Source organism: Vulpes lagopus, chromosome 9, assembly GCF_018345385.1.
Source record: "Vulpes lagopus strain Blue_001 chromosome 9, ASM1834538v1, whole genome shotgun sequence".
NCBI lineage: Eukaryota > Metazoa > Chordata > Mammalia > Carnivora > Canidae > Vulpes > Vulpes lagopus.
This window is the reverse complement of record NC_054832.1, coordinates 8,996,199-9,011,330: the sequence shown is the minus strand read 5'-3', so window position 1 is coordinate 9,011,330 and position 15,132 is coordinate 8,996,199. Positions and strand designations below refer to the sequence as shown.

Here is a 15,132-nt window from a genome sequence, read left to right as displayed (position 1 = left end):
TTCTAGAGCAGATGCCATGCTTTAATGCTTTGAGAAACTCTGTTCTCATTACAAGTTCTTAACAAGATGATACTTGTCTTTCCAATTCATTGCACAAGTTCATCTTAAAACCCAAAGAGAAGGGATTTAAACAATTCATACCATCTGACAAACAATGACAATGTTTTTACTTTTGAAAGTGAGGTGCAAGATGGACTTTGCATGAGAATCGGTCATTTAGACATTGTCGGTTAGTCCAGTCCTGAATAGTGCAACATCTCAGCCCCGAAAGCTACGTGTGGGTGCAAATCTGTCATTAATGCCAGGTGAGGTGCATTTCTAAGTCTCTACAGACCTAGAGAGTGGCCTGCAGCCAGAGGGAAGGAAGTGAGTATCTTAAGGAGTTTTGAACAAATGTCATTAATACACAAGGGCTAAAGAATAAGAATTTCTTGGGCGACCTCAGGACCCACTTTTCTAACTAAGAGGTTAAACAAATCTTAGCTATATCAATGCCTGCCCCCCAGAAAGCTAGAATGCCAGGAAATGAAGAGAAACATCGCTCAGAGTGTCAGGAAATCAATACTGGCTGAAGTCCTAAACAAAATAAATCTTCACTAAGTCCCCTTGTGATTTCAGAATTAACACAATGATTTCATAAATAGGGCAACACGGTGTCAAGAGCAAAGGCCAGTAAACTAATTTGAATTATAGACATCCGTCTTCAAGCCATGGGAGCTGACCGCTGGCAGCCATATTGAAGCGAAGGTAATTAACACAATCCATCTTGCAAGGAGATGGTGTTTTGCAGACTGTTTGAAATTCTGTGAGCATTTCACCCAGACCCCAGTAACCCTTTGAAATATGATGAGCCATGACAGTCAGCACACAGGGGGATCGTTAAGTGAGTGAGAGATGGTAGAGAAACACCACACTTCGTAACTGAGACCATTTCATGGGCGGTTTGCCAGCTATTTGGGAAACTATAAGATAAAGGCCTCTTAAGAGGTGGTATTTATAAAGGGCAGTGCTATGAATCTATAAAAGCACTTTGAAATGATTTAAAATTTTTAAAGTCATGTTATTTGTTAAGCCCTACTGCCTTAAAGCTTAATTCTCTATTTTGAGAAATTTGTCAGAATTTAAGAGACAGGATGATAATGCCATTAGATTTTAGCATTAACAGGAAGTATTTCTCAAGAAAGAATCAGGACCTTTCCTGTATGTAGTCATTGCCATCTATTACTCAGCAAAAAGCATTCTCAGAGAGTAGATCATAGTCATCTCTGTCCAGACAGTGACAACACAGTCAACACTTACTGAGCACAAGTGGTGGTTTTGACATAGCTGGCAAGGCCGAGAAATAATGACTTGACAGTATCTTGAATAAGAAAGAGAAAATATTTAAGAATTATTTTTGAATGACCAATAAAATACAGGGATCAGAGAAATAATTTGAGAAATGGTTACTTACAGGCAATAGTTATCATTAAAGAGCATGTGAAGACACTGACTGATATTCCTCCCAGAAACCATCTGAAACAACAGAATTTGTCAGGTTTAGCAAACTAATTATGCATTTCCAATACATGAGACGTTCTTTTAGAGTGACTAAATGCTTATGATGTACTTTAAGAGTTACTATAACAACAATAATAAAGATAGTGTGGTATTGGCCAAAGGAAAGACATGAGGGTCAATGGCATAGAATGGAAAGACCAGAAGTGAACCCATATGGATACAGTTAACTGAGTCTTATCAGAGGAGCAAAAGTAGTTTGATGGGGAAAGGACAGCCTTCTCAGCAATGATGTTGAAACAATTGCATATCTACACACAAGAGAAGGAACCTCGACATATACATCACACCTCAACACAAAATTTAACTGTTTCACTCAAAATGAGTCATAGTCTGAAATGTAACCACAAAAGTATAAAATTTCTAGAAAAGTTGAAGGAGAAAATCCGTGTGCCAACTGCTTTAAAACCTTGCCCAAAAAGTGTTAAAATTTTGGGGTTTTACCAATTTGATGGTTACTGTTTCAAAGGGTGGATTTCTAAAAAATTAATTAATTAATTGATTAGACAGAGAGAGAGCACTAGCAGGGGGAGCCACAGACAGAGGGAGAGGGAGAAGCAGGCTTCCTGGTTGAGCAGGGAGCCCAAGGTGGGGCTCCATCCCAGGACCCTGGGATCATGACCGAGCCAAAGCCAGACAATTAGCCGACTGAGCCAACAGGCATACCAGGCATACCATGTTTTTTAAAAGAATAATTGCCTTATTGTTTTTATTTTCAGAACATGAATCAGTGAAAAAAATTATAAATAGGTACAAAAGGGAAAAGAAAATATCATAAAAATCTCCATTGACCTAAAGTAGCCATTATTAAATATCAATGAATACCCTTTTAGACATCTCTTTGTGTGCATTTAATTTTTTTTAATTGCGACTTAACAAATATACAGTAAAGCATTTAAAGTGCATATCTTGGTTTGGTTTTGTTTTGTTTTTAAACTGAACTCCTGTATTCACTACCCAGATCAAGATATAGAATATTTTCAGCAGTCTCTAACATTTCCTTTGCCATCCTTCCTACTCTTTTCCCCAGAATTAATTACAATTCTTCTTCTTCTTCTTCTTCTTCTTCTTCTTCTTCTTCTTCTTCTTCTTCTTCTTCTTCTTCTTCTTCTTCTTTTTTTAAGAGAGTGAGAGAAGGTTGGAAGGGGCAGAGGAAGTGGGAGACAGAATTTTAAGCAGGCTCTGAGCCCAGTGTGGAGCCCCATGAGGGGCTTGATCTTATGACCCTGAGATCATGACCTGAGCCAAAATCAGGAGTCAGACCCTTAACTAACTCACCCACCCAGGAACCCCATCAACCACTATTATTATATTTATAACAGTGGGTTCATTTTGCCTTTCCTTATATTTTACATGTATTGGCAATCATACAGACTCTTGTGTCCGAGATTCATCCGTGCTGCTACCCATATCAATAATTTTTCTCATAACCAATCTCTTACTTAAATAAATCTCTTTATTTTCAAATAACTTTAGAGATACAGAGAAGTTGCAAAAAATATCACAGAGGGTTCTCATATACCCCTCACCAAGCATCCCCGAGGATCAGCATCTTACACTACTATGGCATACTGTCATAATGAAGGAATGACATTGGTTCACATTCAACCCACACGTCATTTGGACTTTACAGTTTTTCCCTAACTTAACCACATTCCATGATGCCTTCCAGGATGCCTCACGATATTTGGTCATGTCTCATTGGGTTCCTCTAGGTTATGACAATTCCTCAAACTCTTCTTAGTTTTGATGACTTTGGCAGTTTTGAGAAGTCCTGATCATATAATATGTAAAATTTCCCTTAATTTAAATTTTTCTCTGGTTAGATTGGAGTCCAGAAGACCACAGAGGTGAAGTGCCAGTCTTACTACATCGTATCAAGAGTACATGCTATGAGTATAACTCATCCCTGTTGATGTTAACCTTGACCATCTGAGCATCTGAGGTCATGTTTGCTACATTTCTTAGCTATGAAGTTCCCTTTTTCCCCCTTTCCATCCTCTGTTTTTTGGAAGCAAGTTTCTAAATGCAGCTCACACTCAACGGATGGGGAATTAAGCTCCCTTCTTAAGGGAGAAGGGGAGTATCTACAGGAATTAACTGAAGAGGAACATTTCATTAATAGTCCCATGAACTAAAAGAGAAGTTTCCATGATCAACTACAGTTAAGAAATACTAAGTTAAATAAAGGTAATCATATTTCTTCACTGTGTTATTTCACTTGGCCTAATTATGCTAATGCATACATGATCCTCTGACTTGGGATATACAATGCAGAATTTAACCATGGGACCTCCCCCACTTTTTGTTCTTTTGGTCCCATTGTGATCTAAAAATACCTAATACTTCTTTTTTTAAGATTTTATTTATCTATTCATTAGAGACCCCCACACACACACACAGAGAGAGAGAGAGAGAGAGAGAGAGGCAGAGGGAGAAGCAGGCTCCATGCAGGAGCCCAATGCAGGACTCCAGGATCACGCCCTGGGCCAAAGACAGGTGCTAAACCGCTGAGCCACGCAGGGATCCTCAATACTTCTTAAACCTATTAATTATCTAGGATGCTTGTTTTAAAATACAGATTTTCACTAGATCTAAATTAGTATCTCAAGGGTTGGGATCCAGGACTTTGTATTTAAAAACACAACTCTCCCAAGTGATGTGAAGTATTCGACCCTCAAGAGGTGAGACCTAAGAGCAAGCAATATTTGCTGACAAGAGCACAAGCACCCCAAAGATCCTGGGTCTGAACCAATTATTTATCCCTGTCTCATTGATTCAACAAATATTGACAAATCCTTGCCACTAGGGACATAGAAGTGAAGGAGACACACAATGTCTCTGCTCTCATGGAGCTCACATTCTTGCAGGGAGAGATAGATCATTAACATTCAAACAAGTGAACGTGTAATAGGTCTGGTGGATGAGTGCTCTGAAAAAAAGTAAAGCGAGGTGTGAGTGGTAGAGAGTGATATGCTATTTATACAAGGTTGTTAGGGAATGTCTCTCTGGTGATGTGACATTTGAATAGATTCCAGAAAGAAGTAAGGACCCATGTTATGAGGCTTTCTAGAGAAGATTGTAGTGGGTTGAATAAACAGCAAGTGCAAAGGCCTTGAGGCATGAATATGAGTGCAGTTCTCATAGAAGGGACTTGACCACCACTCCAGAGATTTAGACAAGAAAAGAATAGGAATGGCATGCTGGACAGAGGGTAGAACAGAGAAGAGCCTATCATCAGCCAAGAGTATTATGTGATCTGAGATGCTGAATGGGCTTCCCTGGAACAGATATTTTATGTTAGGATATAAAAGTATAATGAGAAAGATGGAGTCCCAGGGGGGACTCCAAGTTCTCTTACTGGGAGTTCAAGTGCCCTTGAATACCAAGCAGGGTTACTCAGGTCTTATCCATAACAGGGAGTCACTGGGGATTTAAACAAAGGAGGATGCATAATAAAATCCAATTTCTAGCAAGATCCACTGGCTTTTGTACACTTTGTGAGATAACGAGAGGGGCAAGTGATAGAAAAAGGGGCACGTAAGGGGCACAGGTAAATGAATAAATCTTAACCACAGAGCTACTGAAAATGCATTGTGGAATCAGGTAAGGAAATTATCAATCGTTTACAGCTTTATTAATTATGAAACACTGCTGCATGAAAATAAAATCTGAATTACCTTGCACATGCACAGACGATGAAGCACACAGCCAGCAGAATTGCTTGAAAGGAGACCTCTCGCCACAAACTGGTTTCTGATAGGTAAAAGAAAAATAAATGGATTAGAATTCATTGCTGATAATCTTGGAACAACAATGCTGTAATAAAATTTCCTCTTTATACACCAAAAAAAAAAAAAAAACCCCACAAAACAGTTTCAAATGTATGTCAGCTCACACAATTTGCCATAAGTAACAAGATAAAATTATCAAATGTTGTGCAGATCCATCTATTCATTAGATAATTTTAGCAAATAATAAAATATTTTCTGTCATTAAGAAATGCTTATGCTACACAAACTGTTTGGGGCTTGCCTTTTACTGTAATGCTGGGGAAAGGCTGTGTGGAATGTATGCTAATGTCAGAAATCTCATTCTGATGATGATGACGATGATGCCTTAAATTTGTAGGGTGCCTTATAATTCACAAAGAGCTTTCAGACCTCATTGAATAGACATAACAACCTGTGAGGTAGGAGCCATCGCTCTGCACGCGAGAAGACCAAGACCGAGGAGATGATGAAATTTGCCCAAGGTCACACAGCTCCAAGGTGTCAGAGCCAAATTTTCAAAACTATGCCTAGCCAGGACACAATATTTGGCCTGACAGAGAATTGCAACTTTGCATATTGGTAGTCTCTAGAGGGCGAAAAAGGGAACATATATTACAAACTATTTGTCCTCGCAAAACTCTGCTATCGGTAAAATATTTCAGTGCCCTAGAGCCACAGTGGAAATGACAGCAAGTCCTCCAGCAATCATAATCATAGGAGTTAAATCGTGAACCTGAATATTACTCCAGTCACCTAAAAGAAATCAGAGCTGGCTTAAGGATGATCACATAAAGAGCTAAAGGAAAGGATAAACAGACCTCAACTTAATTTCTACCAAATGCTTCAAAAGCTCAATTTTGCAACAGTTGTTTAAAACTTGGAATGACTTTGTGCTGTGAATGTATTTATTTTTGCTATTTATGCTATGAATGAAGATTGAGTCAGCTAACAAAACCTACTTAGTCCATAATGTGGGTGGAGTACTGAAGATTGGCAACGCAAAATATAGCAGTTGTGAATGATGTCACTGCAAATGTACAGTATTTCATGTATACTGTGAATTAAATAAGTTATTGTGGGTTCAGCTGAACACTCAACCATCCTTCTAAAGTGTGTTTGTATTCTTAGCTGACTCTGATTTGATGTGGAATTTGGAAAACATTTCCTCACAGAAACAAGTCCAGCTTGACAAACTGCTAAAATCGTTAGACTCGAACAGTGAACAGAGACTGGTTTAAATTCAAATTCTACAAAGATACGATTGTATGATTTGATACAAAGTATTCACTAGTTCCTTCCTTCAGGAGCCATTTCTCTAGGATCCAGTTTGGCCTAGCTTAACTGTCACTTCCTTCAAGAACTCCTCCTTGATTTCCTCAACTCCCCTGTGGCCCTCAGTGGCTCCCTCTCTGTAGCCCCATCATCCCTCATGCATTTGCATCAGCAATCTCATCATAGTGAATAAAAATTGCTGTTTTCTTTCTCCAGATTTCCCCACTAGATTGCAAGCTTACTGAGAATGGTCAGCACCTATCTGCTGTTCTTTGGTGGCGCTGGAGTGATGGCCTCACTTCTCTCAGTGCATGGTTCACTTAGAGACCAGTGCCCTCATTGGCATTTGATCCCCTTCCAACCATTTGGGGCTTCACAGACTTAGCGACAGTGATTGTTTTTTTTTTTCATGTAAATGGGACCCTTCCAGAACCAGTGAAACTGGGTGCCTCTTATCATAACTTGAGAAGGCCGTCATCTCTTATCATAACTCCAGAAGGCCATCACCTCTTTCCTCTGGACTGAAGAATCTGGGAAGTTGCAGGCAGTCAGCCACCAAGAACCACCATAGAGTAATAATAGCCTTTTTAAAGAGTAAAGCTGACATAGAAGACAAGAGACCACAGAAGTAGAGACTGGCAGAAATCTGAAAAATCTAGGCCCGGAATTTTCATTAATGAACCGAATACATTCTGTTACTGATTCATCCATCTCGGGGTTCCATCCACGGGAACTCAAACCATCCTGACTAGCAGAGATGCTGTCGGGCACGCCTCTCTCCTTTGTGGGCCAAACATCGCCTAGACTGCACGATCACAACCCACATGTGAAGGAGACAAAATAGAATCAGATGGAGACCTCGTCCACCCCAGGGCTTCAAAATCAGATCAAGAAGAGGAAAATCCCTTCCATAGCAATAGACTCAGAGTGCTGGGGAAGGATCACAGGGAAGTGTTACCTCCCCCAGCTAGAGGGGGCAACAGAAAAGACCCCCCCCCAGGTGTTCTTTGATTTGGGCCTTGAAAGAGTGGGGGGGGGGGTCTTCTAGGTATAGCAGGGGGGAGACACATTCCCGACACAGCAAAACACATATGCAAAGACTTACTTGCCCTGTCTACTCATGAGTATGCTTATCTGTAAAATAGAGATAGCACACCTAATTGGTCCAGTTTGGGAGCACCTGCTCTGTACCAGGTGTTTTGTGGGCAGGCTGGAATCCATACACAACCGAGACAATATTGCCCATCCTCAAGTAGTTCACAGCCCAGGGGACCAGACCCAGAAATAAATATGCAAGAGCAGTGCAGGAAATGGGGGCGAGAGGGGGAAGCCTGAAAGCTAGGTGAGCACCCAGAAGGGTCACTTAACACGACCCCCTCCCCAGAAAACAGGGCAGGATCCCTGGAAGAGGTGGCTGTGGATCATCTGGAAACTGTCTAAACAATAAAAGGTGCTTTTTCTGTCATCCCAGCAGCTGGAAGGAAACTCTGAAAGCTGTAACACCTAGTAGCTGACTGGGGAACAGAAGGGAAGGGGGTATATTGGCCTTTGGGAAAGGAAGGATGGTCAGTGAGGTGCATGTTTACGGTTTTGTGAAGACAGATAAAGAGAAGGTTTTTTTTTTTTTCCTGCTTGACCTCAGTCTTTTGTAATCATAATCTCACATACATGTTGAGTCCTTAGGATCCATGACATGGGATGCCAAGTGCTTTCCACGAACTATTTTTGTCATTACAAGGTAGGAACTATGCTATCTCCACTTAGAGATGAAAATGTTGTTTTAGAGAACTGGCTGACCTGCTTCTGAGTTACAGCGAACAAGGAGGGGGCTGGGCTTTGAACCTTGGCAACCAGGACGGAGCCCTGATGCCGCAGCGCTGTGTGCGAACATGATTAATCCGATGTTGGCAAACTGATGGGTGAAGAACATGCCTGTTGGATGTATTTCAGATCTACTCCTGACAGGAAATACCAATACCTTTATATCTTTTGACTTTCCCTTGCCTGAGGCATTGCATTCAAGGGGGTTTTCTTCTTCCTTCCTTTCTTTTTCTTCTTATAGAATATGTCACGTCCTTAGCTAAGTATGAAAAATAAAATCCCAGGCACCTGTGTACGTTATCACCCAACTTTAGCAAAGCTTAACATTTTGCCAAATGTCTTTGGGTTTATTTTTTTTTAAAGAAAGAAAATGCTGCAAAGCCAGTCCTTCTGGTGCCTCCGAGATGACACCCCAAAAGCAGGCACCTCCTCTGTGCATGCGTCACCAGGTGCTGCAGCAGCCCAGTCCTCCCCTGCTCCCACAGGCCGATTCCCAAGTGCACCTTAATCATCTTTAACTCATTCTTTGGCCGCAAAAGGAAGAATTTTTTGGGTGTGGCAAAGATTAAAAAACAAAACAAACTCACTTGCATGATCCAAAATGTTCCCTGAGAGATGTTCCGAAGCCATCCCATGAGTCTGGAGAGCCCTGTCGTGGGTGTTTTGTCGGGGAGTCTGGGACACAGCAGGGCTGCAGGTGGAAGTCTGGGACACGGCAGGGCCACAGGTGGAGGCTGCTGTCGCCCCCTTCGACTCCCAGGCATCAGTCAGGGGCCAGTCAGGATCCTCTCCTGGAAAAGGAGGGCATGTGGTCAGTGACTCTCCCTGTGAAGTGGCCAGTGGTCATCCCCATAGCAACACCTCGGGAGTCGGATGGGAGATGGGTCCCAGGTCTGGTGGCCTTGCAATGTGTCCTCCTGTCTGAAGGCCCCCGAGGAAAAGGCTCTTCAGTGCAGTGATGAGAGCAAATGCCAGAGGCGTGAAAGTGTCTTGAGGGAGGCCCAGTCCAGGGTGGTTGGAACAACGGGACCTGGTGGAATGTGACTGGCTGGAGAGTGAGAGGGAGGGTGGGTCAGAGGAGGCACTGACTTCCCAGTGGAGGAGTCTGGAATTGATGCCACCCGCAGTGGGGTGCTGGAGTGGCTCTCAGTGAGGGTGGCACTGGACACACACTCTTCAGCCCTGTTTTCATGTAGATAAAGTAATATGTGGTTTTGGTATGTGGTAAAATCCAGGTGGCGTTGCAAGAAATCATTGCAAGAAATCATGAAATAGTAGCCGAAGACTTGCATAGAGAAGAAGATAAGTATCTCTCCCTTAATCCCCAAGTGCATTGGGGGGGGGGTTGTAGAGATGGATTGGAGAGATGTGTGATGAATATATGAGCCTCTCATCTTTTTTTATTTTTTAAGATTTACTTATTTATTTTAGGGAGGCAGGGTCAGAAGGAGAGAGAGAGAATCTCAAGCAGTCTCCCCCGTTGAGCATGGAGCCCTACACGGGGCTTTATCCCCCGACACTGAGATCACGACCTGAGCTGAAATCAAGAGTCTGATGCTTAACTAACTGAGCCACCCAGGCTTCCCAACCTCCCATCTTCATTGCATCAGACTATAGCAGAGCCAACTCCTTCTACGTCTCATTCATCATTCATTCATTCATTCATTCATTCATTCATTCAGCAAACTTTTATTGGATGTGATTCTATATAAGGAACTGACCTAGCTGCTGGGATACAATGGTGAAGATGATGTCTCTGTCCTCATGTGCCTTAACTTCTGGTGGGGAGATAGAGAATAGCTGTGAAGGGAGTTCTCCCTCTGTAAAATATCTTGAAATGCTGGATAAAACATAATAGATATCTTAACATTTCTTTTTTCATTCAAGAAGGCTGTGGTTTGGAGAGGGACAGACGTACACGCCAACAATTAGGATGCAGTGTGGTCATTGTTACCATGAAGGGCAGCAGAAGGCATCCAGCGAGAATCAAGGAAGGAGCACCTGAGTCCATCAGGAGGAATCCAGGGAGGCTTCATGGATGAGACGATACTTAAGTGACAACTTGATGAGTAGGAGTGCTAGGGAGACAGCGGGAAGAAGGAAAGATAGAGACAGAACAAAGAGGAGGGGAGGAGGAGAAGGAGGAAGAGAGGAAGGAAAGACATTAACCCAGGAGAGAACATGGGGAAGGGTGTTCCCAGAAGAGTGAGTTCCCTTACAAGGCTAAATAGAGGAGCATGTGAGTGTGGGCACTCCCAGGAGGTGATCCCGGTTGGACTGCTAAGCAGGGGTCTGATCATGAAGGGCCTCATGGGTCAAACTCAGGAGCTAAGATTTATTCTGTAGGCAATCTGGAGCATGAGTATAAGGTGAGGACTGCTCTGTGTTGAAGTGCTCGCTCAGCAATGAGAGACTCCCAGCCCCACTCCAGGAGCTGGGAGAGATTGTGGAACCCCAAAATACACATGGAGTCCTCATATAACAACACTCCTTAACTGGAGATTTCTGCCCCCAGGGACATCTGGCAATGTCTGAAGATTTTTTTTTTTTTCTGTCACAAATTGGTGGTGGTGGGGAGAGAATTGCTACTGGCGTCTAATGAATAGAGTCCAGGGATGCGGTTAACATCCTATAATGCATGGGGCAGGCCTCACAATGAAGGATTGTCCAGTCCCAAGTGTGAATAATGCTGAGGTTGTGAAACCCTATCACAGAGGGAGCAGACCAAGTGTAGAAGGAATCTCGATCATCAGTGCTCTTTCAGCAACTCTGGTAAGCACTTACTAGTGGAGAACATCTGTATTTTCCTACATTTTCTGTATCTTCCTGATTGCCCTTACTTTTGTCAAAACACCCTGCACTCTGCCTTCACAGGGCAAATCAAAATGTATGATTTTGTAATTATTATATAAACACATACCATAAAATACATAATTTGTGTGGTTTTTGTTTAATATCTGCCTCCCTTCTAGACTGAAAGCACCATGAGAAAAAGGCCACTTCATCTGCCCCAGTGCCAGACATCGGCTCTAAGGCGGAGCATATTGTTAGCACTCAGTAGGATGCGCTAATAAATAGAGGGTTCTGGTAGAGGGGCAGGGAGGATGAGACATGTGAAGCCGCCAGAACAACTTAGACCACAGCAACCATAGAGACGGGATCAGTGTTCATCTTCGTGGAGGCTGGAGCTGATTTGAGGCTTCAAGCGGGGAGAGAGGCCTTCCAGCCCAGGCTGGTGGGCTGACTCTGCATGTGGTGCTCCCCTCCCACTCAGCCTGGATACTGAGCAAATGAGGGGGTGCTTTTGGACTGGGGAATTTCTGCCAACCTTGCGGTCTCCCTCCCACCATCCCACCCACACCCTGCGGCCGCTTGACAAAGCATCTGCAGAAGCATCCCTGCTGGTTGCCATAGAGAAAGGAAACGCAGGAAGCGAAACATAGGGATCATCCAGGAATGACCGTGCTGCAGAGGAGTCCCTGGACCATGTGGGTTGTGGTGCTATTCCCGATGGCCATGCTACCAAAACGACCCAAGCATTCATCAACTGATGAACGAATAAAGAAAATCCTGCCATTTGCAAAGCCGTGGATGAACCCTGGGGGACGTTATGCTAAGTGAGATGAATCAGTCATAGGAGGACAAATACTGCATGACTCCACTTGCACGAAGTACCTAAGACCGTCAGTCACAGACATAGAGAATAGAATGGTGGTTTCCAGGGGCTGGAATGGGTGTGGGGAATGGGGTGTTGCTGTTCAATGGGTATAGAGGTTCAGTTATGCTAGAAGAGTAAGTTCTAGAGATGGGTTGAATAACAGAGTTGCTATACTTAACAACTGTACTGTGCTCTGTAATATTTGTTAAGAGGGCAGATGTCATGATAATTGTTTTCACTACAAACACACACAGGTACGCACAGTGGGACACCGGGAAACTCCAGAGGGGTTGGATATTCCTATTGCCTCAATTGTGGTGATGGTACCACGGGGGTTTGCACCTGTTCAAACTCATCACATTTACACATCAAATATGTACGATTTTTTGTATATCAGTTCTAACTCAATAAAGCCGTTAAAAAAAGAGAAGCCTATCTGGTCAAATTCACGTGGAAGTGAGAAAAAGCTGAGAACTTTCATGGTTGATTATTTCTTCAAGATTGACACTTCACTAAAATCTGTAGAGATGTGAATGGGAAACGTGTGAGAGCAGTAAAAACGTCCCTGTGTGGCTGCTTGAGGCTGCTTTGTTGAACTTCTGGCTTTGCAGTGGGAGCTGGATGAACTAAAAACATGTCCTATGTGGAGTACTAGAATATCATGCAGAATTTTCTAGAAGACACAGCATTAAAGATGGAAACTACAAAAAAAAAATCACAAGGAATGATCAAGGAATGCTCATCTGTGGGGAGATATGGTTTGTCCCCAATGTATACTTTCCCTAACTGACATTTAATTTTTTAAAGATTTTATTTATTTATTCATCGGAGACAGAGAGAGAGAGGCAGAGACATAGGCAGAGGGAGAAGTGGGCTCCCTGTGGGAGTCCGATGCGGAATTTGATCCCAGGACCTCAGGGTCATGACCTGAGCCAAAGTCAGATGCTCAACCACCGAGCCACCTGGGGCACCCGACATTTAATTTTTGTCTCCAACCTTAACAATAAACGAGAGGATCTCGATGCAGATAACATTTCAGCAAATAGCCCTTTTGTATCACATTGGAAGATACTAATTCTATTCTATTTCTCCTGATTTATTTAAACTCCATCTAGCTTACTTCTGTTTTAAAAGGGTCTATTTCTTCCAAGCGTATTTCCATACCCTTGCATATAAAATGGGCATTATTGTTTGCCATGGAGGGAAACATAAAGCCACATAACAGATGTTGCCATCAAAGATATTTATAGGAGAGGCATCAGCTCTGGAGGAAACCACAGACCTCAAGCTGGAAAGCCTTGCCTGAGGTGTCCTACCTCTCTTTCCTGGGCCTGGGAGAAGTGGAACGGGCACTACTGATCAGTCCTGTCTGCAAGAATGCTTTATCTTCTTTCAGTATGACTCACAGGCTCTGGGAATGTCTCCCAAACTGCAGTCCCGGGGTCTGGGGAGCTGCAAAATGCCACGGCTAAAAAATGAATTGCAGCTGATGAGGAAGGTGTCTAGACACAGCTGCAAAAGGGGTGAGCTAAGGATAAAATAGGCAACCAATAAAAATCCTTTTTAGTCTGAAAAATGAGGCACGAGAAAGTCAGGGGAAGTAAGTTTTGATTGCATCCCTTGCCCAGAGAGAAAACAGCAGAACAATTTAATTTTGAATTCTTCTTGAGTCTTCTAACGAGGCGACATTTCCAGAGAAAAATAAATTGCTGATAAAAGTCACGGGGCCTTGGGTAAATCCGGAAAACAAGAAGTCTGGGGAAGATTTGATTACAGTTGACAGCAGAGATGAGGGATTTCAAAGTCCTGTGTGCACCCGGTTTGCCTAATTACCGATTTTGGAGGGGGGTGGTTTGATTTGTTATATTTAGAAGATATTTGGAAACCATGGGAATTTTAGCAAGATAGCTCATCCTCGTGCAGCACTGCTGTGGTCCAATTGTTTTACAATTGTTTGGACATGTTTCCAGGAGGCAAACTACGGGAAAACTAGATGTTAATTGTTGAATATGTGAAACATTGCCCTTAGAACACCGGTTTCCAGACTTCCAGCATCTAAGCATCATTTTCCTGATTTTGGCCATATCCCAGAGCCTGCTTGCCCTTAGCCATTTTTAATATTCTCTTTTACGTTGTTTCATTAAATCTTCTACTTTGAAGGGAACTGTGTGTCAGTCACTTAAATGCCATAAAGAGAAAGTAAGTGGAAAACTGAATACAATGAAAATTAGACTTGATTTAATTTGCCCATACCAGAAAGCTCTGAGCCTGTTCTTTGTTAAAAAAACAACTTGGTGAAAACAAAAGACTAGCAAGAGTTTGAGCCTTGAAGCTACCAAGACTCTTTTTTTTTTTAAAAAAAATTTATTTATTTATTCATGAGAGACACAGAGAGAGAGAGGCAGAGACATAGGCAGGAGGAGAAACAGGATCCTTGCAGGAAGCCTGATGTGGGACTTGATCCCAGGACCCCAGGATCACGACCTGGGCTGATGGCAGATGTTCAACCACTGAGCCACCCAGGAGCTCCAGCTACCAAGATTCTAAACTGAGCCTTTCTCCTGGTTTATGTCAGAAGGACTGAGAGAATTGGAAAAGGGACCACAGCTTCTCTGTCACTGTGAGATTCAGTGTTCGTGACTTCTATGTCCTAAAGGTGTCCGTCCCCCCAGCCTGCACTTTGGGAAATGGTGCTTTAGAACTGAGAAGAGTCCCATGTACTCAGGAAAGCCAGCCTAGCACGGAGGGTTGGAGACTTTGAAAAACCACCAAATGGGTGAACATAGGGAAGCCACTACTGCAGCAGCGTTCCCAGTAAGAGGAGGAGGTAGCCTTAAAAAGTCACGGCAGCCCAAAGGGGTAGGTCAGAAGGGCAAGCCCATGAATGGTTGTTGGGCACTAGGGGTGGGGGGAGGGAGGATGGGGAACAGGAAGTGACTGGCAATGAGTGTGGGGTTTCTCTTTGGGGTGATGAAGATGTTCCAGGGGTAGAAAGTGGTCATGGTTGCCTGGTGCAGTCACTGCAGAAAACAATATGGAGTTTCCTCAAAA

At 43.0% G+C, this 15,132-nt stretch overlaps 1 protein-coding gene across 4 annotated transcripts in view; it reads right to left on the bottom strand.

Moving 5' to 3' along the window:
- Nucleotides 1-15,132, bottom strand: part of TMEM71 (transmembrane protein 71) — a 44,861-nt gene that overhangs the window by 3,919 nt on the left and 25,810 nt on the right. For 3 of the 4 annotated variants that reach the window (XM_041768498.1, XM_041768496.1, XM_041768497.1), the window contains exons 6-10: nucleotides 10,145-10,201; nucleotides 9,011-9,214; nucleotides 5,238-5,313; nucleotides 1,454-1,515; nucleotides 1,300-1,360 (exon numbers count right to left, since the gene is read on the bottom strand). In XM_041768498.1, the coding sequence (XP_041624432.1) occupies nucleotides 1,300-1,360; nucleotides 1,454-1,515; nucleotides 5,238-5,313; nucleotides 9,011-9,214; nucleotides 10,145-10,201 (460 nt within the window). The remainder of the gene's footprint in view (nucleotides 1-1,299; nucleotides 1,361-1,453; nucleotides 1,516-5,237; nucleotides 5,314-9,010; nucleotides 9,215-10,144; nucleotides 10,202-15,132) is intronic. The other variant, XM_041768499.1, reaches the window with a different exon arrangement.